Here is a 23,996-nt window from a genome sequence, read left to right on the forward strand (position 1 = left end):
ATGATGTGAAAATGGATAAAATAGATTTCATCTCTAGCGTAACATGACAATACATCAGTAGCTTCTAGAATCAGCATTGCTAAGCCTCCACTAAAACATTATGAATTCCAGAGAAGTGCTGAAATAAATCAGGCATCGAAACTATTGATAGAACTATTTAGCAGTTTTAGTACTGGAAATCCTGACAAAGGAGGAGTTGTAGCTCAGCATAGTGTGACAGCCTTGCATGTGCAAGACACTGGGCATAACCAGCGAGACACACACACACACACACACACACACACACACACCCCCTGGTAGAACAGGGTTGAAAAGTGTTAGACACAAAAGATGCAAGCATTTACAGTGGCTATATTTGGGTACATTCCTGAAAAATTACGAAAGTGAATGAGAATACTATATTAAGAAAAGTCTCTAAAGAATCATTCAGAGATCAAAAAAAGTTATTCTAGGAACTCTAAGAAACGTTCAAAAATTAGGTTCAATATAAAACATAAAAGCTATTAAGATGGAGAGAAAAGTGATAAAGCCAACCCAGTAGGCTGAAATGAAAAGGTGACTCAAAATGTCATAGATAAAGAAGAAAAATTGAAATGCAGAAGAGCTGAAAGTAGTATTATGGTAGAACTCAGCAGAATTGACTATGGAACGTTACACACATAATGCAGATGTCATGCTTTAGACGCTTCCCTGGAATAAAAAAGAAAGTATTTTGCTAATTATTAGGGCTTGAGTACATAAAAGGCATGGCAGATAGATAGAAAATGAGGACATGAAGTCGTTCTAATGTTACCAGAAACGAGTGTGTTAATGAAACAAAAATATAACTTAAAAACAGGAAGCATTTTCCAGATTTAAGTTTATGCATTTAAATTTAAAGTCCTCACCATGTTCCAAGCCATTTCAGTAAAAAGAAACTACCACTTTTTAAAGCATTATCAGTCTTTTTAAAAAGATGAACAAATAAAATTCTACAGGAAATAGGGGAAAATAACTAGTTTTCTTAACATTAAGGAAGAAAATTTAGATTGGTTTCAGGTTTTTCTGGAAGACTAAAATATAGGTTGACTCCATTACTCTGTTTCACAAGATCTGTCTAAAGTCCGTTTTGTAATAGGGATTTACATACTATAATGTGCTCTCTGGTATTATTTCTAAACTAGAGAAAAATTTATGCTGAGTGAGAAGAATATGATTGATGCTGACATATCCCTTTTACTACGATAGCAACAATCACTTAGCACCAAGAATATTTAATGGGTAATAGACATTCTTGATGATGAGTCTAGTTTATGCGTTTGTATAAAGGTCTGTGTATAAAAAGTCCCAAACTGTTGATGCTATGTATCACTGGATTAGAAAGTATAATCATTTTCCAGGGTATCTATGTACATGTTATGGAAATTATTGAAAAACAAACAGGAAACCTGTAGAAAGGGAGAACTTGGGAGAAGTTATTAAAATTTTAATCTTCCATAACTGATTGTCACAGTGACAGGCCTGATGCTTGAGATATCTCCTGCATTTAAATGCAAGATTTGAACTGTTTGTTGTCCAAAAAAAGAACTGCTGGAAATTCAATACTGGACTTGCATCATCAAAGTGGCTTAACAATAGAAGATTCTCTTTTCAGGGATAATTCAACTAGATTTGTGATCACTTACTTGTACATAGGAGAAATGTATCTAGAGATATGAGGAAACCTTTGAAATAGCAAAGAGAAACTCTGTTTTCAATGGTAACAAGAAATGCAGGGGAGGGGAATAAATTTCCACTAGAATTGAAATTCATAAACAAGTATAAGTCTTAGGAAAATAATTGTTTCTCTCAGAAATATGAGTGTCATCTATTATTATACTGGATTGAGGGAGGCTTAATAGAACACATAAAGGGAGCAGTCACGTGTGCTTCCATGTTTAGAGTTCAATGCATCGAAAGTTTGGGATGTAATTACATAGCGAAGGGATAGTCAGAAAAGGAGTTTTGTAGAATCAAATGCTACATTTTCTAAAAGAACATCTAAATTCAGTAATCTGAATGTCTAATTTTAAAATGGAAGTGATAACAAATAGAGCATTCATTTAATTCTTACAGTTAGGTAAGCATGGACATGAAGAGTCATAAGAAAAACTATTTGTAATTGATGCGGTCATCTATGTAGAAATTCTAAGGTACTTAGAGAAATCGGCTAGAACTAATACATATATTAGGAAGGTCATAGTCAAAGAAATGAAAACAAAGTGTCCCCATGTAAAAAAATAGAAATGAGGGTTCAGAATTGCAGTCTTAAATCATTATTGGCTAGCAAATCAGAGGTGAATTTTAGAAATCTACAGAGAAAGAGAAATATTAAAAGGATCTATATGTGTTTGAATTTGCAGTCTTGGCCAGTTTGAATCCTCAGAGTATTCAAAAATCCTGACCAAAGTCAGCTGGCTGCTTCTGTGATGTTGCAGGAGGCTGGAAAATTGGAGCAGATGATAGGGTTACTCGGTGAGGACTAAAGGATGCAGCCAGGTGTAAGCAACTGATACACCGGAGTTCAGGGAGACTGAATTTTGTACTGGGAAAAATCATGAACGGTACTAATTTGCTAGCAGCGAAGCAAATAACATGGCAGACTTGACTTTCTAAGAAAGGATCCAGGCTGACTGCTTCACTGCTGCTACTTACTGACTACCAAGCCTGGTAGCTGAACCCAAAGCAATAAACCTGATGCCTCTGGGCCCTCCCTGGTCAGATAGTTTGACTTGGTCAGTCATGAAGCCCACATCTCTATCTTTAGAAAGCATGGTCTTCAGCACCAGGTGCAGTCCTGGCCGAGGAGCAGTAGCTTTCTTGCCCTGGGATAGTGCGAAGAGCAGACAGAAGACAGGAGTGTTCCAACTGCACGAGGAATAGTACACTTGAATTGTGGGTGATGAACATGTGTGTTTGAAGAGTTTGCATCGAAAAACTGATGTGAACAGGCTCGCTCCTCATGTGGATTCTTCCTCAAATCTATCACTTGCCTCTCCTACCTCCAATGAAATGAGAAAACATTATACTGAGAAGTAAAGATAGTTGATAATGGTTAACTATGCCACTTCTGTACTCCATTTTAACATTTGAGAAGATGGTATGTATTTGAAGTCCCCTTAGAAAGTAGCCTCAATATTTTAAACTAAGAAAGTCTTTAAGTACAAAAAATTTCCCTGCTGAACCAGGAGGACGGAGAGGTTGAAGCCACTGCTGTTCTGTGGTGAGCACAAAGCAGTCTGTCTGCGTGACCTCAGGCAAGTCCTCTCTGTGATTTAATTTTCATATGTATAAAATGGGGATAATAATAGTGGCCCACTATCTGTTACTGTCATTCTGAAACTCAGAAAGCACTGAAAACAAAAACAACATTTTTTATTGCTTTGAATTTCTATCTTTCTTTTTCTTTTTCTTTCTTTTTTTTTTTTTTTCAGAACCAGAGATTGAACTCAGGCTCTTGTACTTGCCAGGGAAGCACTTATTACCCTGAGCCATCTCCCTGGCCCCTGCTTTGAGTTGCTAAATTGAGGGGTCACTCAGTTGGTGGTGAAGTTTATCCTAAAGAGCAAGGTGTTTTGTCATGTTTTCCTGTGAATGTGAACACTTAGGATCTGTCGAAATTTGCATGTTGGCTCACAGAGCACTACCCTCCTTCCTGGGGAGGAACATATAATGTAGGCTTTAAGAATTTTTACTCTATAAAGTCTGAATAATTTGGGATTCTGAATCTCCTGGCCCTCGTGCATTCAGTTTTGTAATAACCTTCCTTAGAACATAATGTGAGAATTGTTTCTAGGAGCTCAGTGAGCGATAAAGCTATTACATTGATCAATATTCAAGCCCAGAAGTTAGGTTAAGAATAAGTGTGGATTGGTACATGACGCTGCCTAACTTTATTTTAGGTCCTTTTGTACTGTAGGCTTTCAAGTTTGATTTATGATATAATCGTTAGTGCTAGGACATGTTTCTCTTAAGAAACATCTCACACTTTAACACTTCTCTTTTGCAATCTTTACCTACTTAGAAGAATCCTCTAGCTGCCTTCAGGCTTTAGCTGACAGACTTATTTTTCAGTCATCTTTCCTGTAATTCATTTTGTGAAATTCATTCTTATAAGTCTCCTAACTAAAACACAAATGGATATGCTTATTTCCTTGTAGTACTCCATAAAAATGAGTCCTTAAAAGGTTCTCAAATAATGCTTTTGTTTTAAAAATAATCGCTTGAAAGCACAAGAGCAAAAGTATCCATCTACATTTCATTCAATGTCTCCTAAGTAGAATTTTAGTTCTGTGGTTCATTTTTGGCATGGTTCCTATTGCTTCAGGCTATGTAAAACCCTTTTTCCGTGTTTAATCCTCTACCTGTGGGCATGGATTCCTGATTTCGAAATCCTCTGCTAACACTGGGAAATTTTTAACTAAAAATTTCATATATTAAATACTTGGGAGCAAAATAAAATATGTAATTAATATTGTATTTCAAAAGAAAGCAATGAAGGAATCATTTTAAAGGTGCTTTTTGGAAGATGTTTGCTTTTAGTTAGAGCTGGGAGACAGACCAATAACGAATCTTTTGGCCACCATGGACCATAGGCCTTGTTCCCCTTGCACTGCTACCAACTTGTGACTGCAGCTCGTGTACGTGTTTACCCCTTGTTTAGTCATGAGTTACTAGGTGCCTCACAGTTGGGCAGGATTTCTATTGCCTGGGTGTTTTCCCCCCAGCATCTGAGTGAGGAGGAACGTGGGGCTGGGGCCTTGCTTCAGAGAGCAGGGGTAAGAGGGCCTAGCACAGCGGATGGACCCGTATGGAGATGGGCGGGTGGAAGAGGAAGCAACACAGGATGGGGCCATTACTTTTCCCTCTGTACTTGGTTCTTGGTGTCACACTCTCTGCTCCTCATTTTGCCATTAGGACAACCAGCCAGCTACCATTGAGCTTCTTCCCCCTGAAGAAGGCAGAGTGCTGAGGAAAGGCCTCATTCACGTGTGAGCTCCACAGTACACTGGTGCCATGGGAAGCTATGTTACATTAGACTGCACATTCGAGGGCAGATGTACCCCATACCTCTTCAGCTTCTATAATCTCTTTTTCTGCAGCATCAGAAAATCAGTGCCATGATGGAGGGGTGCTTTTTCTTTGCAGATTTCTGGTGGTTGACCTTAGATACAACCTCTTCGCTCTTGGCCAGATAGTCCATCTTCAAACACATTCCCTGAACCCTGATTTCTTTGAACTTATTTGCTGGCCAAACCTGTAGACCATGGATTGAAATTGCCCATGATGCAATTGTGAAAAAAAATGTAAAAATAAGGGAAGCTCTGCTACTTACGATCATAACTGTGTTATGTGTTTTATGTGTGGTGCACCATGATCCATCTTCACTCAGTGTGACCCAGGCAAGCCAGGCGTCTCTTCCTCCTTGGTCTGGGGGTGGTGGTGGGGCAGTGGGGGTTGAGGGTGGATCCCATGTTCCTGTATAGTAAGGGAAGGATTAATTATGACCTGCAAGGCAGGAAGCTTTCTGTACAGTTTATTATTTAGTACCACTTGGTTCATGAAAACATTGTGTTTACATTTATCACTGAGGCTTCTCCTGATATTTTTTAAAGCCCAAATTTAAACCCAAATTTCTTCATCCTAAAGAGGAAAACATAAGGAGCAGTGTAAATGTGCTATCTTTTATTTTTATTTTATTATTTATTATTTTTTTTAATGTGTGTTTAGTATAGGGTCTACAGGATCTCACTACACAGATCGGACTTGTAGTGATCCTCCTGTTTTTCAGCCTCTCAAGCGCTGGGATTGCAGGCATGTGCCACCACTCCCAGTCTTAATTGCAGTTTCAGCATGTCCCGGGGGTGGGGCCAGCACAGCAGGCTGGGGATCGAACCCCGGGGCACTGCGTCTGCCTAAACAGATGCTTTAATCCGCTGAGCTATCTGTCGGGCCCTACATGTGCCATCTTTTAGAAACTCCAGATTTTATTTAAAATGGAAACAATATTTATTGATTTGATTTATGAACATGACTCCTTGCAGTAAGATTTCCACCTGTCGTATAAGGATCCATGATGTCAGGCAGCCATGAAAGTTACAATCGATGGATGCGCTCTGATGTCCTCCTCTCGCTTCTCTCCCTCTCTCCTCCCCCGGACCTGGGTCCACGCAGTATTCCACGGAACTGAAGAAGTTATACTGCCAAATCGCGAAGACATGCCCCATCCAGATCAAGGTGATGACGCCGCCTCCGCAGGGCGCTGTCATCCGCGCCATGCCGGTCTACAAGAAAGCCGAGCACGTCACAGAGGTGGTCAAGCGTTGCCCCAACCATGAATTGAGCCGTGAATTCAACGAGGGTAAGGATGATCGCAGTGTGAAACCGCTCAGCTCTTGGGCGGTGACGATTCTGTGCGCACCCGTGTCTGGTGCCAGCCTCTACTTCTGCAAGCTGGAGTAAACTGATCTACTCACATTGCCCTCATGGTTCACAGAATATGTAAGAATAATGTTGCATAATTTTGTAGCTTTCACTGTGGTTGAATTGCCTAATTTAATGTTCATGACTACAGGATAACCTGGATTGGTCTCTTTCCACTGCTTCAAATTTTGTTCATTCTTTTTTTTTTTTTTTTTTTTTTTTATGAAAGGCATAAGCAGAGATATGGTAGATGCTCTGCTACAACGTTCTTCAATCTTAGTGCCCTTCCCGGAGTGATTTTTTCATTTGTATGTGTTGAGAGCTGCAAGGGCAAGGGAAGGGGCCTGAAAGGAGAGAAACAAGGAACCAGGTCATGGGGGAAGAGGAGAATAAAAGGAAATGGGAATGTAAATAATGGGTAAGAGGCCCCGAGAGGAGAGTAGGTGCTCCTGTGCGGTGGGCAATGGTGGACTGCGCATCAGATGCAGGGAGCTGGGCACTTTCTTTAAGCACTGTGTCCACGCCCAAGCCTTGTCCCCTCTGCTGAGCCTCAGAACCAGTGCCCTTCCAGAAGCCACAGCTGGCAAGGGTTCCCTTAGATCTGCTAGGATGATTCTGTGAACAGAGACTAAGGAAGAGCAGGGAAGGGCAGGAAACAAGGACCAGGGAAGGCACTGCGAATCTTCCAGTCACTCACAGCAGGGGAAGGCTGGATGCTGGGATATTTATAGATAGTATTAGAGATGGAAATATTGCTAGGCAACTGGAGGATATAAGTGTAGGGTCTATACTAGATTCCACAGAGATCAGCTTCATTGCCTGGTTACTTTTTTTTTTAATGGTACCGGGGATTGAACTCAGGACCCTGTGCTTGCCAAGCAAGCACTTATTCAACTGAGCTATCTCCCCGGCCCCTGGTTACCTATTTGTGCTCCATCAAAACTACTATTTTGCAAAATGTTGTTAGCTCTTCCTCCTCTTCCTTCTTTTCCATCTATTTCTTCTTATTATTTTGGTTTCTGAAAAAGTAGATGATGCTACAAAGGGAGTCTTTGATACTCTTAGCTTTTTACTGAGTCTTTTTCTTAGAATGCAATTGCACAGCTACAGGATAAGAGCAGCTTTATGGTTTCTAATTCTTGGAACAGGTTCTTACTTTTGGAGAGCTCCCAAATATGACACTTTTGTAAGACTCTGCCCAGGCTCTTTTGAAAAGGTGCTTCCCTTTTCTTATCCCCAAAATGAGACTCTGCAGCACAAGAGATTCAACAAGTTTCTTAGCTTTATGCATACAGCAATACATAAAGGAGGAAAGAAGAGAAAGAAATGAGCAAGAGGAGGTCTGTCCTTGTGTTATTCTGTCTTGCCCTCTTCTTTTTTCTGTCCAGTGAGGGAATCAAACCCAGGGCCTCATGCATATTAGTCAAATGCTCTACTGCTGAGCTACATTCCCAACCTTAAGTTTCTTCTTTTTTATTTAATATTTTAGTATATAGTTGAATTGCAGGCAACATTCTCTGGAACTGATATTCCTTAACTTCATGCACTTGCTTGTTTTCTTCCATGTTCAGAGGACAATGGCCTTCTTCCCTCCTGGAATGAGGTCATAGAGGTCTATAAAAATTGGGATAGCTAACCTTAAACTTTAAAGGCCAGCAAGAGTCTCCTAAATATAGATCACCATTGTAGCCCTTTCTGTTGCTAAAAATGTTGAGACATCTTCTTGTGTTAGATGTTTTGCAAAAGAATCCATTCCTTTGGTCAAGAGCGTATATTTCCTTGATGACACAGATTGTCACTCAGATCACCAACATTTTGTCCGTGCATCTTTCATTTTGTTTATTGTATGATGAGAATAAATAAACTACTTATTTGGTTTCTTTCTGTTCTGCAGGACAGATCGCCCCTCCTAGCCACTTGATTCGAGTAGAAGGGAACAGCCATGCCCAGTATGTAGAAGACCCCATCACAGGAAGACAGAGTGTGTTGGTGCCTTACGAGCCGCCCCAGGTAAAAACTAGAAAGAAAACAAAAACCACAATACAAATTGGTGGTAGACACATCGGCTGACTGGGTAGACTTAAGAAAACATGACTACTGGTGGTAAAGAGGATTTCCATTTATCTTTCTCTGTGGTAGACCCTACCATCAAACATGTAACTTTTTGATATTTCTTTTATCCCTCTTCTCCTCCTTCCTTCCTTTCTTCCTTCTTTCCTCCCTCCCTCCCTCCCTTCCTTCCCTCTTTTTTAATGTTACCATAATAAAAGCAGATAATAATTGCCCTGGAAATAGGGTTTCTGTTCAACTTACAGCAGATTCAGTGGTGGATGTAAGCATTGTGCGCTTGTACTGGGTATCAGGATTCTGATGCTGATTTGTAAATGACAAGGTCTAGGAGGACTCATAGCTGACTTTTACCTGAACAGAAGGTACATTTGTAGGTCTGTTGTGCATAGCAGAGTGCTGTGATAGAGACTACACAGGAGTAATGAGACCAGAGCTCTGTCATTTGCCAACTTGCCCTGTGGATCTTCAACACATGACTGTACCTCTGGGGGCTTACGTTGTGTTATCCACGAATGAACACCTTAAAAGAATGTGCAGCACCCATGTACTGACTCCCCACATAAATGCAATCATCATTGACTGTAACCATGTATGAATAAAAATTAAAATAAAAAAATAACCTAGATATTTTAGTTTGGAGAACATTTTATAGTCCAGAATATTATTTATGGAAATGCATCTTCAAATCTATTATACTTTTCTGCCTCTAGGAGATGCTATTTTTGACAATGTTTTCTAGCTCTCTTATTAGTGATATTCATTTCTATGCTGTAGCCCATATTCTAGGTGATTTGGATCAGCATACAGTAAACTAGGTCAAAGATGAAAGATCCATTAAAGCCCATTTCACCTATCTCACCAACATTTCAAACATTAGCTTGAAGCTTCCCACAAGGCAAGAAAGAGAAGAATCCACAGTGGATGTGAGATACTGCCTTCCTAGAAGGAAGCATAGGCCTCCATGTGTAGTGGAATTCTTTCAGAAGAGGGAGGAATTGAGCAGGAAGGCTAGCAGCTCAAACCATATTAACATAGTTTCTTTCTTTCTCCTGTGCTCAGGTTGGCACTGAATTCACGACAGTCTTGTACAATTTCATGTGCAACAGCAGTTGTGTTGGAGGGATGAACCGTCGTCCAATTTTAATCATTGTTACTCTGGAAACCAGAGAGTAAGTGACATTTGTAAGACTGTCATTCTACAAGCAATCATGGGGAAAGAGAGGGCAACGTGAAGTTGTGTTTTATCATGGACTGGATGCGTGGTGGAGAGTCGACTTCAGTTTTGTCCTCGGTGCCTTAAGTTTTTGTTGTGGACATTTACACATAAAAAAATAAGGAAGTAGAGAAAGAAGAGGGTGGGTAAAATTAGAAGAGGGAAAAAAAGAACTGGGAAGGTGTACAAGTTGCTTCATACCTGAATTCTTGACATTTGACTGGAGTTGTTGCGTAGACTGCCTTTGTTTTCGTGTGTCCTGGGGCATTTAACAACTTCTTTGAGTAATTCTGGACCCCCTGAGGGGATTTTGTCCCCCAACATCCACTGGCTTAACTCAAGTTTCCTTCAAAATATGTAACAAAATACAGCTGTTCAGCTAATGGCTTGGAGGTTCTTTGCAGAACAAAGGGAATGTGATTTACTAACATTGCTGGTGGCATAGAAGAATTTGTGTGTTGTGCCAAGTTCTTTACAGACCTTCCTCAGAGCAGCCACAGCTGCATGGGTGGGTAAGGGGTGCCCAGGATGACCAGCAAGGACCCCAGCGGCCCTCAACAGTCTTTGATTGCAGAGCTCTTTTTCTCTTCTCTCTGATTCCTAGTGGGCAAGTCCTGGGCCGACGTTGCTTTGAGGCCAGGATCTGTGCTTGCCCAGGAAGAGACAGGAAGGCAGATGAAGACAGCATCCGAAAACAGCAAGTTTCGGACAGCACAAAGAACGGTGACGGTACGAAGCGCCGTAAGTAGATGTAGTGGCCGAGTGGGCTAGGGTCTACTCTCCTGCAGGTGGAGGGGGCTGGGGGCTGTATTGGAAAGTCCGCGTGGTCCCAAGCATCAGCGTTGGAAGCAAGAAAGACTTGAGGTCCCCGTGGTAGTGGAAATAAGTATAATGTTGCTGGAGACAATAGAATGGACCCCAAATATACACTATAGCTTTAAGAAAGCAAAGATTTATAACTATAGTTCCCTCTTATGGGGCTTTTCACCATGTGACTTCTGCACTGGTTCAATCAACACTGTCCAGAAACTAGGTAGAAATACAAAGTCTTTTTTTTCCCCCCTTGGGTATCAAAAATCAAACTCAGGACCTTGTGCTTTCCATGCAAGCACTTTGCTCAGAGCTCCATTCCTGGCCCCAAAATGCAAATTCTTAAGCCCTAAAAGACTGCCTTGCCGTATCAGACACTTTGAAGGTGAAGCACAATAATCTGTGTTTTATGAACTGAGTGCCCTGTGTTTCGGAAGCCCTCCAAGAGATTCTCATGCCACCTAACTCTCAAGAAGAATCCAGCCTGTTGCTATTGACTTATCATTCAGGTATCAAGCACAAGGATTAAAATAGCATCTGCCCACCTCATGATGCAATAAGAATTAGACAATAAGAAGCAACAAGATGACGCTATTTACAGATGTATTTCCTGAGGCACAGCACATAAGGGTACAGAGCAGGTCTGACCCTCACATATATGATGTACTTGGGCTCTCAGCAACCTCGTCAGAGGTCTTCAGATTTACTTTAACTAATGAACGCCTTTAAAAATGACCTATTTCAAGGAACCTATAAAGCAAAATAAAAGAAAGTAGAGCTAGAAAATCAAAGATGTGTCTGAGCTGCTAATGTGGGTAAAATTTGATTCAAGAAGGTGTCTTGGGCCAGGGAGATAGCTCAGCAGCCAAAGCACCTGCCTGGCAAGTGCAAGGTACTGAGTTCAATTCCCATTACCAAAACAAAAGAAGGTGTCTTGGGCAATACTGTTATCATAACCACAACTACTTTAAAGCATCATACAATGAGTGATTTCATTGAAAAAAAAAAGGTTATCATTACCATTGATTGGTATCCAGATTACACTGTACTTTACAGGAGAGCCTGGCAACTGACTGTCAGTAATTCAAGCTTTTCCTATTGACTCTTTCTATCTCTCAAGAGTCCTTAAAATTTTATTATGTATATGACATATGATGTATTGGATGCATACATGTGCATTCTAATGTTACTCTTGTGTCTTCCTGACAGCAGAGCCCTTGTCCTTTCCCTGAGCACTCCACATACCTACAAATTAATGACTTCTGGTAGAACAGATTACTTAAAATTTGGCAGACAGATTATCTTTATACCCTGGATTCTGGATAGGTGTAGTTTAGGAATTTAGTGCTCATTAATTCCTTTATATTACCCAAAGGAAGTTTCTTTGTATTCATCTATGGGAGATGAATGATTAATAAATACAACATGAAACCAATTTTTCTCCCTTTATTTTTTTTCTGTACTGGGGATTGAACTCAGGACCTTGTGCTTGCCAGGCAAGTGCTTATTCTACTGAGTTATCTTCCTGGCTCTCTTCCTTTTCTTATCAGCTCTTCTCAGAGCTACTCAAGACAGTACAGGCTTCCCTGCCTATTTACTTAACCTAAATGCTATTTCCTAACTTCCTGACTTTTCTTCCTTTACTTGTTCCTCCCTCCCTCTTCCCTACCTTATTTGGCTGAGGATGCATTTGCTGTAAAAGCAATTATCACCAGCTTAATGGATGTTTAAGACAGACTCCTTAGTAGTGCAGATTTTTCTGTCATTATGGCTGTCTGTTCAGCATGTGTTATTAATAGGGTTAATGTTTAATAATAAAAAATATTTAACATATATTCATGGTGCCAAAATGTTCCTGCAGTGAAGCTTGTGTTTCTTTCCCCCAGCTTTCCGCCAGAATACACATGGCATCCAAATGACATCCATCAAGAAACGGAGGTCCCCCGATGACGAGCTGCTGTATTTGCCAGTGAGTGTCCCTCAGGGTTCACCATCACGTCACTTTAAGCTGCTTTCAATGATGTCTGACTAAATATCACTTTCTACTTCCTTGTGTTGGCGGGAAAGGAGCCTTTCCAGTCAGCGCTTGAAGAGGCAACCAGAAAGTAGCATAAGTGAGGGGGCTTATGAGCAACAGAAATGTTATTTCTGCAGTTATGGAGGTTGTGGGTCTGAGGTCATGTGCCAGCCTGGTCATCTGACGAGGACCTCATTTGGAGTTCCAAATTTCTGTCTTCTCCATGCTTCTTCTAATGTTAGGAAGACGGCTGGAGAGCCCTCTAGGATCTCCCTTACCAGGGTGCTAATGCTTTTCTTGTAAATTCTGAAAGACCCAAATAACCTGGAAAAGGCTCCACCTCCTTATGTCATCACTTCGGGGGTTATGTCTTCAATATGTAAAATCTAGGGGGGCCTAAATATTTAGTTTGTAATAGTGGGAGAAGCAGAAACAAAGCAAAGATAATATGTGTATGTGTTTATATAATATTTTTAAGCATCAGGAAATTTCCTTTCCTTCTATACTTTCACAGTCTAGTAATAGTGTGAGCTCTATTTTCATCCCCACCTGATTAAAGACCCCTGCTAACTTGATTTTTTACAAATCAAGTATTGATTTGAAATTATTTGCATTTCATTATTTATAAATGATGGTTATCCCACACAGCATGGCCATAACAATCTAGTCCTAAAATTTTGTTAGAAAAAATATCACGAAATTGATGATACTATAATCATTAGAATGTTGACTGTCAATTTTTATTGAGATAAATGTGTACATCTCTATGAGGAGCAGTATGTCAATTTGATACAGTAGACTCCACGGGCGGTTATCACACCTGGATTACAACCACTCCCATCTTCTCAAACAGCAATCGTTTCTCTTTGTCTAGAACTTTCATTTTCTTTTAGAGAGTGCTCTACTGAAAGCCGAGTAAGGCAGAATTCTCAGTTGTGTGCGCGCAGCCAGGAGGCTTGGCCTAGTTATTGTGTAAGAACATCGTTTACTTCTACACAGAACATTATCCCTCCCAAAGTCAAAACCAAGGTTACTTCTTTAGGTTATGCCTGCAGATCATTGAATTCTTCCTCCGCTAGATCTTGGGCAGCCAGAGTCGCAACCAAACTTTGGTGGTCAGTGCAGCTCTGTATGCCACCTCAACTGACAAGATACAGGCAAGCAGGACCAAGAGAATGGACGGTGTGCTGCTGCCCTGGATCTGGTTTAAAGCAACTCAACAAGTTTGGGTGTGCCTGCCCTGCCCAGGGCCTTGGGAAATCACCTAGCTCCTCATGAATCAGAAATCAATTCAGCTTAGGTTCTCAGTGTCTTCTGTCTCAGCTTACACATGGAAATTGATTTACGAGTCCTAAGTGAAATTCTATCCTCCTATAGTAAATACCACACACAACTTAATTATGTTCTCAGCTGATGGGACAGAAACCATCGGAAAAGCTATTTTTAAATGAAATTTCAGTTTTTACTAAGGCAAAAGATACCCTGTAACAATTTACATTTTAAGATTAGTGAAAAATTAGCCACTGAAGTGTTCAGGGGAAAAGTGACTCTATGAATTCCGTATGTGTCTAGTGGGTATTTGTTGGTGGCAAGTCCACGGCATCCTGAGCAATTACAACTCTGCAGGACACAGTTCTTTCCTTCAAAGAGCTTGTCTTTGACTTAAGATGTGCAGTTATAATATAACACAATATCTCAGGAGGGTGGGCATAGAACAGCATGGACACTGTACAAGTAGGAAGATCGAAATGGAAAACTGGGGCAGGAGAAGCTTCTCAGAGAAAGGACCCCAGCGCTGGAGTTAACACCACGATGAGAAGGGAAAAAATCAGTTCGATCCTTATTCTGGCAAATGCTGCCCCTTGTGCTCAGGGAGAATAAGCGAATGTGTGAAGCAGAACTGCTTGGTGTTCAAAATTTAAGTGGACAATAACTCAGGAGTATGCAGTTCCCTGCGTACCTCGCTTGCCTCCTTCTGGCCCCAGCTCTCTTGTGACTCTTCAGGATTTTAAGAGATTTGCTAAAATAGAAGCACATTTTATCCCTGCTACAAACTTGTCCTTCCAGATCTTGTTGCAGTCAACTCTTGTTTTGTAACCAGACAGGTTCTTCAAAGGTTCCCAAAGGGATATGGGCAACATAATCCCACTCTACCTGGAGAAATAAGTGCCCAGGTGACTCAGAAATTTTCCCACTGTGAATATCTGTGAATGACCAAAGGTGCTAGGAGCATATTAATTTCCGTGTTACAAGTCAAGGTTAGCAAGCAGGCCAGTTAGAAGAGCTCCGTGGGTAACGAGGATTGCCTGCACTTTTTTCTAGTCATTCTGCTCAGCGGGTCTTCATTTGTTCCTGTGTCTCCTCTTGCCTAGGTGAGGGGTCGTGAGACTTACGAAATGCTGTTAAAGATCAAAGAGTCCCTAGAGCTCATGCAGTACCTTCCGCAGCACACGATTGAAACCTACAGACAGCAGCAGCAGCAGCAGCACCAGCACTTGCTTCAGAAACAGTGAGTGTGTTGATGTGCCCCTTTATGCATGAACTGGGGTGACTTTTTTGCATCCAAAAAAAGAATGACTGATGGAGAATGTAGAAGATGACACTGTGTGACAGCTGACCACCATAAGTTCAGATAAACTGGTGCGGGACTTATTTTCCAGATTAAACCATTTGTACATCCCGTGTCTTCTTTTTGAGGAGTTTACCAATGTTCTAGAATGGAATCCGAAGTCATACTAACAGTTCCTAACCCAGTTCTGGTAACAATGTGTGTGTTTAGAACCATAAAAGCCTTCTCTCATCCAAATGGATTGGCTGGTGCCCCTTTGGAGATTCCCATAATCCATTTTGGGGGATGCTGCTGTAGGCCAGGAGTACCAGAGATTTGACTACACGGCGACTTGTTGGAGTACTTTGTGGGGAAGGATTCTGAGACCTAATGCATGTTTCTTAGGACAATGCATACAGAAGAACAAAGCTGCAATGTTTTGCCATGTTTTAGCAGCCTTGCTCCAGACTGTCTTCCAGTGATACATTTTTACACATAAACAAGATATTTTGCAACCATATTAGCATATAAACATACAACCATTTATAAGTTAAATTTTACTTTGCCTCTTGCATCTTTGATGATGTTAATTGTTTTATGACTAACAAGAATAGAGTAACTGTTATGAAAGGATGGTAGGTTGGCCAACCAGCACTCTGTGTATACTAATCTTCTGCTAGTTAAGAATAATCATCTGATACTTCAGTTAAGATAGTATATCGGGAGCATTGTCAATATCCAGATAAATGTAAAATATACACATCTTAGGTCCATTTGAGAAATTCAGACATTCAGCTTTTCAGGGAAAAAAGAAAGGAAACCAAAAAGTATCTTGCCTATGGCTAAGATGATTTTTTGTAATAGAAATGCAAGCGATAAATAATGGTTCTTTTCTCCTACGGAATCATCCACTATAGCGAGATAGTTATGGAAAGTATGTGAACCAGGCCCCTGATCCGTGTTTAAATCAACCTAAGTGTGGACTAAGGAGGCTGGACTGTATTCTTGGAGACACTGATTGCCTGTGGTGTAGGGTGAGGGGCTAAAGAATATGAAACAAGCCTGCTCTGTCTCCAAAGGACCTGAAGCAGCTTGAGCCTTTAAGATCTTTTCTGGCTGGAAGGCTTCTCATTATTTGCTTTGGCAACTTGTATTTGTACGATTTTGTGTGAAAGACTGATGAGAAGGTTTAATGAGAGGCTTCTTTGGGGAGAGAGGTTGTCGTAAAAGAGAATTAGAGCTCTGGGTTGCAGACAGAATGCCTACGACCTATCATGTGGATTCTTTTAGATATCACATGGAAATATACTCTAATATATTCCAGTGCAAAATCAATTCAGTTCTTATAAAGTCACGTAAGAGGGATCAAAGAAACACAGACCTGAACTATCATTATGGACTCAGAAGGGCTAAGTGCCTTCCCCAAGCATGCATGTCATGGAATTATGAAATACTCCAAAATTGCTCTCAGTTCACGCTGAAAAAGATTAACCTAGCCAACATGACTCCAGGAGAATTACCCAGTCACGCAGCATGCTGCACGAGTTGTTCTGTGATAAGTTTTTCTGTTTTTTTTTTTTTTTTCACTTATCAAGAAAGAGTCTGACCATCTAGCACAAGGACCTGAAACAGTTTTTCTGTAAAATATTGGTTGGAAACATTTTGGGCTTTTGGTTCCAAGTGGTCTCTTGCCACTGCTCAGTTCTGTAGCCAGAGCAGCAAATCGGCCACGGTGTTGCATTAGTGAGTCAAATGATGGTTCCAGGGAAACCTTATTTGTGGACTCGGTGATTTAGTTTTGCCTTTTCTCAGGCCACAAATTATTCTCCTTCTGATACCTTATAAAATACTTTTAGGTCTTTACTGAGTGGGCAGGCCTGACTGTGGCCCTGCAGTTTGCTGATTGATCTTATGCATAAACAAGTGGCTGCACTTTCTTTTTGTCTTGAGACCCAGCTTTTGCTTCAAAGCCTATGTGGAAGTTACTTTGGGTGTTCTAAGGCAGAGAGGTAGCAAAACATTTTGAGCTTTGAAAGTAATATTTAATATTAATATTGACTAACAAAGTCAACCGCAGGCTTCCATAGAGATCTGTTGTGTCTTAGAAAGTGAGGCATAGCTATTCAGATATAAAATATAGTTAATTTAAACTTTAAAGACGCTCTGGAATTTCTTCTCAGTATTACATAATTTAATAAGACAATTCAAAATAGCATCTATAGATTATACAAAAGAAGGCCCAACATAGTACAGTAGGGGCAAGCCTATGGCATATATATCATTTTCTTTTTTGAGACAGCTGTTCATATGTGAGTTGCTTTTTCTAAACAAAACCTTAGCATTCAAGTTTCAGTGTAGACCTGTGACTTTGTGCTAAGTAAGTGGGTTCTGAGGTGCGGAATGGGCACAGAGATCACTGAGAGATTCGCCATTGCTCCTGGTCCAGTTTCTGTTTCAGAAAATATATCATCCAAGAGGACTGACATTAATCAGGGGCATATTCTTCTTTCGTTTGCTCATTTCAGTTTGCTTTTTGCTTTTTTTTTTTGTTGGATTTTTTTGAGACAGGCTCTCATTATGTATTCAGGCTAATCCTGAAATCACTGTGTAGCCCAGGCCTTGAACTCCTGGCAGTCTTCCTGCCTCAGTTTCCCCAGTACTGGCATTATAGGCACGTGCCATCATCCTTGGCTACTTAGGGGCATATTCTACTCAAGTTAGTTTATGTGCCCTATGAGAAGACAGAGCCTTCTGCTCCTATGATGAATTTGTCTTCTGATTGGTTTGCACTGCTCTCAAGAGAATTTTTTATTATTCATATTTTATAAAACAGTCTATCCCATCAGAGAAGAAAGCATGTCTTAAAATTATGTTAATAAAAAATAGTCCAACAGATTTTAGGTGCAGATTTATATTTTTTTTTTCCATGTATAACTATGGATAGGAATTAGTACCTGCATAGTTTCTTGGAGTCTTCATTTTAAAGTATCACACACACATTTTTGATTTGTCATCTCACAGCTGTGATAATTGGTGTATGGAAATGTAACAGACTGCAAAATTAAATCTTTGCAAAATATAGACATTAGGTCTAATTACACCTTCATAACGTTATATATATTTGAGTCTCCAGTGATTGATATGCATCTATACGAATTCCCCAGTTGCCTGTTCTTTAGCTAAGTTCTTCTCAGCCTTTATTTTCATGCAAATTCCTAAGAAAGAGCATGAGTGATTAGACAAAGAAAAATGGAAATCTAATTTCCTGGCAATCATTTGAAAAGAATACATCAGCTTGGAAAAATGCCTATAATAGCCTGTGATTTCCTTCCTAAAACATAGTACCAATTTTATGCTGGTAAGGAATCAATTTTGCATTTTCTGTATAGTACAGAGAAAATTGGTGGGAAGGGAATATACTTTATAGAATGTGACCATAAAATATTTTTAGTTTAATTACTTCTATCAGTTTCCTACTGTGTGTTTTCTCTCTGCTTGCTTTCCATTTGTGCATGATTTTCTTTTTATAAAAATTGCTTCATGATTACCTTCATGATCACAGGCTGTACCGAGGGTGGATTTTTTTTTATTGAGTTGCTGTGAATCAAATTATTATAGATACAAGTACTCTTTATACTCCTCAGGAAGAAATTTGATTTTAGCTAACATATCCACATTAGTATAAATACAGGCAGCTACCTTTATGGAAGCCGGAATCCAATGAAGGACAAATTGCACCCGAAGTTTACACTACACTCTGCCTTTGTATTTCCCGAGGGTAATAATGCTCAAGACAGTGGTGCAGAGGTACTTGACCAAAGATGCAGCAGCCTCAGACTATTTCTTTCTCTTGTTCTGCAGCTTAGCCTCACAGTTGGCTTCTATTCCCTGCTCAGGCCAACATGACTTTGTTACTCTCTTGCTTAATCTAACTCTTCGGTTCCTCTGGAAAAGTTTTTTTGAGTTTCTAAGGTTGGAACTCCAGTTACAGTTTTACTACCTGTGACATCCCAAGATACTCTGCCAGTGACCTTTTCTTTCACATTTGTGGCTTAGAAATAGGAAAAGTAAGTACAATAGTACACACGGCACATAAGTAATACAAGTAAGTACAAATAAGGAAATACTGTGACAGAGCAGGATTTTTAAGACTGTAGATCCAGCTCCTTATCCCATACTTGGGGAAACTGAGACCCGATGAACTATACCTTTGATTTCTTAGCTGGTTCAAAATAAAGTGAAGGAGAGACTCAAGTTTCAAACAAAGAACTTTCGGCAGTGATTTGGTCTACTTCACGAGTTAAGGTGTAATTCTAAAAGAAAAGCAAGCATCCATCCCCAAGTTTTGGTCACTATTCATTTTTATTGTTTCAACTTAAAGTCTTAAGGTCATGTGGCTATGGCTGTCTTCTAGAATCAAGCTATTTTTGCCCTCAGCTTCCTGTATCTCAGAGAGAAACAAGAAACATTTTCAAGATGACTAATATAAGAGACAGCACAAACTATCCAAAAAAAATAGACAATATTAATGTTGTATTTATGAGTAGATAGATGCCCTCTGTATTTCTGAAATAAATGTTTGAAATCACTAGTTTTACAGGTTAAGAAAATAAGTACTGGTAATTTCATATTGCTCAGTCTGATACTTGTCATGAAAATGTGTAATTTTTTTTTCTAGTTTACAGTGTTACCTTTTAACTTTTCAACAATTTCAAGACACTTTCAGGTGTGAACTTTATTAGCTCTGAATTGACATAAAAGATTTGCAGATGAACTAAACTGAGGCCAAAACATTTCTCTAAATTTGTGAATCACACTGCGGAAAGAGTGTCTTTTCTAACCCTTGAAGTGTGCATGCCTGCAATCCGTGTACTTTCACAGTACCTTCCAGGCTAGCTTGATCTCCACATGGGCTGGCCTGCTAGTCTTTGCTACAGGAGTAGCGGCAGAATTTACTGTCCAAAAATGGAATCAGAGCTCTATTTTTTAGTTGACATTAAGTTGCTTCTTTACTAATTTGTGTTCTGGAAAATTTTTTGAAGATGATAGAAATTTTTGCTGGTTTATCAAATCCTAGTACTAACCCAGGAAAACTGGATGTGTATCTTTGAAAGGAAACAAATACTCAAAACACCAGTCTGGGAAACAGTTCCCAACCATTTCATGAGGTTGCATAACCTTCAGCAAAATAAAAGGGTTTGTTCCTGGCATCTTAGTAGCATAACTGATTTCTTAATTATGCAAAAGTTGCTTTCATGAGTTTGATATACGCATTTCTAGGCCAAGTTTGTGACTGAAAGGATTAAGGTATTTATGCATCTCCATCTGGGCACATACAAAATGCTCATTAATGGGTCTTTACAAATGCATGATGACACAGCCCCCAACCTGATAAGATCGTATTTCCTCATACTTCATAGTTCAGCTAGACAAGAGCAGTAATGAGGTCTAATAATTGGGCAGATGACATTCTGCAAAAGATTAAAATTGGATTCTTTTTTTCAATTAATTGAGTCCAGTAAAACTCATGCCAAGTACTATACTATACATCTTGACCTACCCTGGCTCCATCATCCACAAATCAATCACCTGTGGACCTTGTTAAAACTGTGCATGCCTGGACCCCAACCTGCTCTCACAAGGGATCTGGAAAAATATTTTGCAAAAATATGCTTTCAAATAAGCACTTGGTTTTCACCTCATTTCCTCTTCATAAAACTCTTGAGAAGAAGAAATCTCTAAATTGTTTAAAGGAAGAGAAAAGAGAAGGAACAGAAATGGCTTCTCAGGCCTTGTATTTCACCTATGCTATGATCATGAAGGTAGCAGGAGTGTGTTTCTGTATTCATTTGTTTTGGATACATGTGGTCTTAAGACTTCATCTTTTCTTTTCTCTGGTTCCTCTCTGCAGTCTCCTTTCAGCCTGCTTCAGGAATGAGCTTGTGGAGCCCCGGAGAGAAGCTCCGAAACAATCTGACGTCTTCTTTAGACATTCCAACCCCCCAAACCGATCCGTGTACCCATAGGACCTGTCTCTGTATTTTAAATGTGTGCGTTTGTTGTGTTTCCATGTGTGTTCGTGTGTGTGTGTGTGTGTGTGTGTGCGTGCGTGTGTGTGTGTGTGTGTGTGTGTGTGTATTTGTATCCAGCCCTTAAAAGTAGAACTTGAAGACAATTTGACCCAGAGACCCAACTTCGCAAAGGCACACAGCCACTAGTGGGAATCTTTTCTGAAGGGACTCAAAACATTGCAAGAAAGGATGATTTCTGCAGACTGTGTACCCTCAGCTCCACTATGGGTGGGGTATGGGAGAAGAGCCACTGTATGTGTCTGTGTGCTTCCCTGCTGTTCCGGGGAGGGAGGGAGGGAGCGGGCCATTAAGATGTGTATCGGTATCCTTTTCTGTTACCTTCCTTTGTGTTTCTAAAACTCATAATGAAGCTTTTGAGCAGGTCTCAAACTTAAGATGTCTTTAAAAAAAGAAAGAAAGAAAATTATTCTGGTCTGTGCTTAAGTAACTTGTTGGCAAGTGACAGATCAGGCCCTTCGAATGCTGGCCATGCAGTAAGATTGCATATGGCAACAGACTCAGGTGTCAGACGCACCTCCCGGCAGAGAGAGGTAATAGTCCTAAGCAGCCAGTACTGGGGTGGGATGTTCTTTTCTTCTCTTTGAGAACTTGCACCATGAGTAACCTGTCTTTGCTCCCCATATATATGTAGGAAGTTTAGTAATGTTGTTCAGATGCTATCTTTGCACCTTAAATCAGCATCTGATATGACAGTTTTTGCATATGGAACCCGGGAGGCCCACCCCTAAAACTGTTATGTAGACCAGCAGTCAGGGAAACTAACTTTTTCATTTTGATTGGAAGGTAGAACCACCCTGATCATGTTGTCCTTATTCACCGCCCACAATACAGTTCAAAAATCTCCTCACCAAATCTGCAATTAATTTATTTAATTAGAGCTCCTGGCCCTCAATCCTTCCTACCATAAAACCAGCCATACTATCAATGCTGTTCCACAGCATTGATCCAGAAGACTGAAGATTTTAAGTATCTTTAACATGTCTGTTAAAAATCACTTCTCCTAGAATAGAAATTATGGGTAGAGAAAGTGAATGCCTTTCTTCCTGGTTCAAAGAGATGAGACAATTTGCTTTTTGTTCCATCCTAAAAATACATTTCAAAGTTAAAATAGAGAGTTCAATCCCACCCCCACCCGTCCACAGCAGGTAACCAGCTCTTTGTTCTGTGTCATCCAGCAACGATTTCTTGTTATTGAGGCTGTTGCTTTGTGGATGTGTGACTTTAATTTTCAATAAACTTTTGCATCTTGGTTTATCTTGCAGTTTTTGTTTCTGCCTCTCTTGCTTTTTTCCTCATAAATATTAAAATAGGCTAACATAAGGGTTAGAAGCATCACATGTAGGTCTAAGAAGAGGAATATAACCATTCCTTCGGTCCTGTTTTTATTTTTTCCCTCAGTATTTGGTGTTTATTTAAAATACTCTATATTGCGATCATCAATTGGAAATGTTAACTAAAATGGCTAAACTAAATTGAAAAATATTTTAACCCCAAGAGTAATTTCTTCCCGGGACAGCAAGACTATGATAGCATTTATTAAAATCTCTCAACATGCCCGGGTTATATCTTAAAGTGCCAAAACTGATTAAAATTAATCAATTAAAATGTCAATTATTATTAATTTTAATTTACACAAGTTTAATTTACAAAATTTATATTTTGTAAAAAAAAATGGATTGTACGACATAGGTATTAGCAAAATTTGGTCAGAAATCTATAATGGAACCTTTTTAAAAAGACTCATGATTTGTTCTGCACTCTTAAAGCTCCAAAAAGTTGTTCTAAATGAAACTAATCTGGTAGTTTAGATAAGTACATGAGGAAAAATCCATTTTAAAAATAATTACTCAGTCTAAATGTTGACAAAGAGTATATTAGTAAAATCAAATGCCTAAACTAAATTGAGTAACTAAATTGTGATTTCAGTTGATCCAAACATTGACTCACAAATCATTTAAAGGTTTAGTGAATGGGTTTCAGCTTATACGATTTGTTTTTTTTCAGACTTTTTTTCTTTCACTGTGTTTTTGTGAAAGGTTTATGTGCAAATGCTGAGACATATTTGAAAATTCAATTGATCTACTAGGGAATCCATGCTGGCTTTTTTTTTAAACATATGAAGCCCATATATAATGAATTCATGTTTATTTTCAATTTTTATTTTCTGTTAGTCTGCATTTCCAGTTCATAATGATCACATTTTCATGGGGAGGTGCTGCGTGTACATCACACATATCAATTTTTCCCTCATTGTTTTGGAAGCAAGATTGCTCAGAAAGAAAGGTTACAGGTAGGTCTGCCTAGGGAAGAATTTAGGAAAGATAAAATTTCTTTTCTTTTTTGTTGTTTTGTTTGTTTTTGCGGTGGTACCAGGGACCACACTCAGGACCTTGCGCTTGCTAGGCAGGTGCTTATGCCACTGAGCTATATCCCCAGCCCCTAAAATTTCTTCTCTGATGTCCCATGCCTTACCAGCTCCTAATCACCACCACCTTTTTGTGTTTTAACATTTACCATACCAGGGGTGTTCTGCTATTTTCTTAGCATGCTTTTCCCACCTGGAGTTAAAATACTTGGAGTGAAGTACACTAAGTTCTACTAATGTGTCTATTTTTAATTAGCAAAGAAGGATTTGAAGGTCCCTTTAAGACAAAAAGAGGAGAAAAGTTACATCAAGAATTTTGACACTTACCACATAAGTAGTCACAAGAGTTGGGATCAGTAAATCTCATTTCCTATTTTGTATCCTTGAAAGCCAATTCCAGCTGTGAAGTTCTGTTTTAGTTTTAGCGTATCCACAGAATC

General features: G+C 39.6%; 1 protein-coding gene across 9 annotated transcripts in view; it reads left to right on the forward strand.

Annotated features, from left to right (window-relative positions):
• The window catches only part of Tp63 (tumor protein p63), a 213,317-nt gene that overhangs the window by 175,500 nt on the left and 13,821 nt on the right, over nucleotides 1–23,996 (forward strand). For 3 of the 9 annotated variants that reach the window (XM_004640898.3, XM_023700911.1, XM_004640899.2), the window contains 6 exons: nucleotides 6,193–6,379; nucleotides 8,336–8,451; nucleotides 9,571–9,680; nucleotides 10,329–10,465; nucleotides 12,421–12,503; nucleotides 14,924–15,060. In XM_004640898.3, the coding sequence (XP_004640955.1) occupies nucleotides 6,193–6,379; nucleotides 8,336–8,451; nucleotides 9,571–9,680; nucleotides 10,329–10,465; nucleotides 12,421–12,503; nucleotides 14,924–15,060 (770 nt within the window). Of the gene's footprint in view, nucleotides 1–6,192; nucleotides 6,380–8,335; nucleotides 8,452–9,570; nucleotides 9,681–10,328; nucleotides 10,466–12,420; nucleotides 12,504–14,923; nucleotides 15,061–21,010; nucleotides 21,451–23,996 lie in introns of those variants that run through there. The other 6 variants (XM_004640902.3, XM_004640905.2, XM_004640901.2 and 3 more) reach the window with 3 other exon arrangements.

This window comes from Octodon degus, unplaced genomic scaffold, assembly GCF_000260255.1.
Source record: "Octodon degus isolate 3935 unplaced genomic scaffold, OctDeg1.0 scaffold00128, whole genome shotgun sequence".
Taxonomy (NCBI): Eukaryota; Metazoa; Chordata; class Mammalia; order Rodentia; family Octodontidae; genus Octodon; species Octodon degus.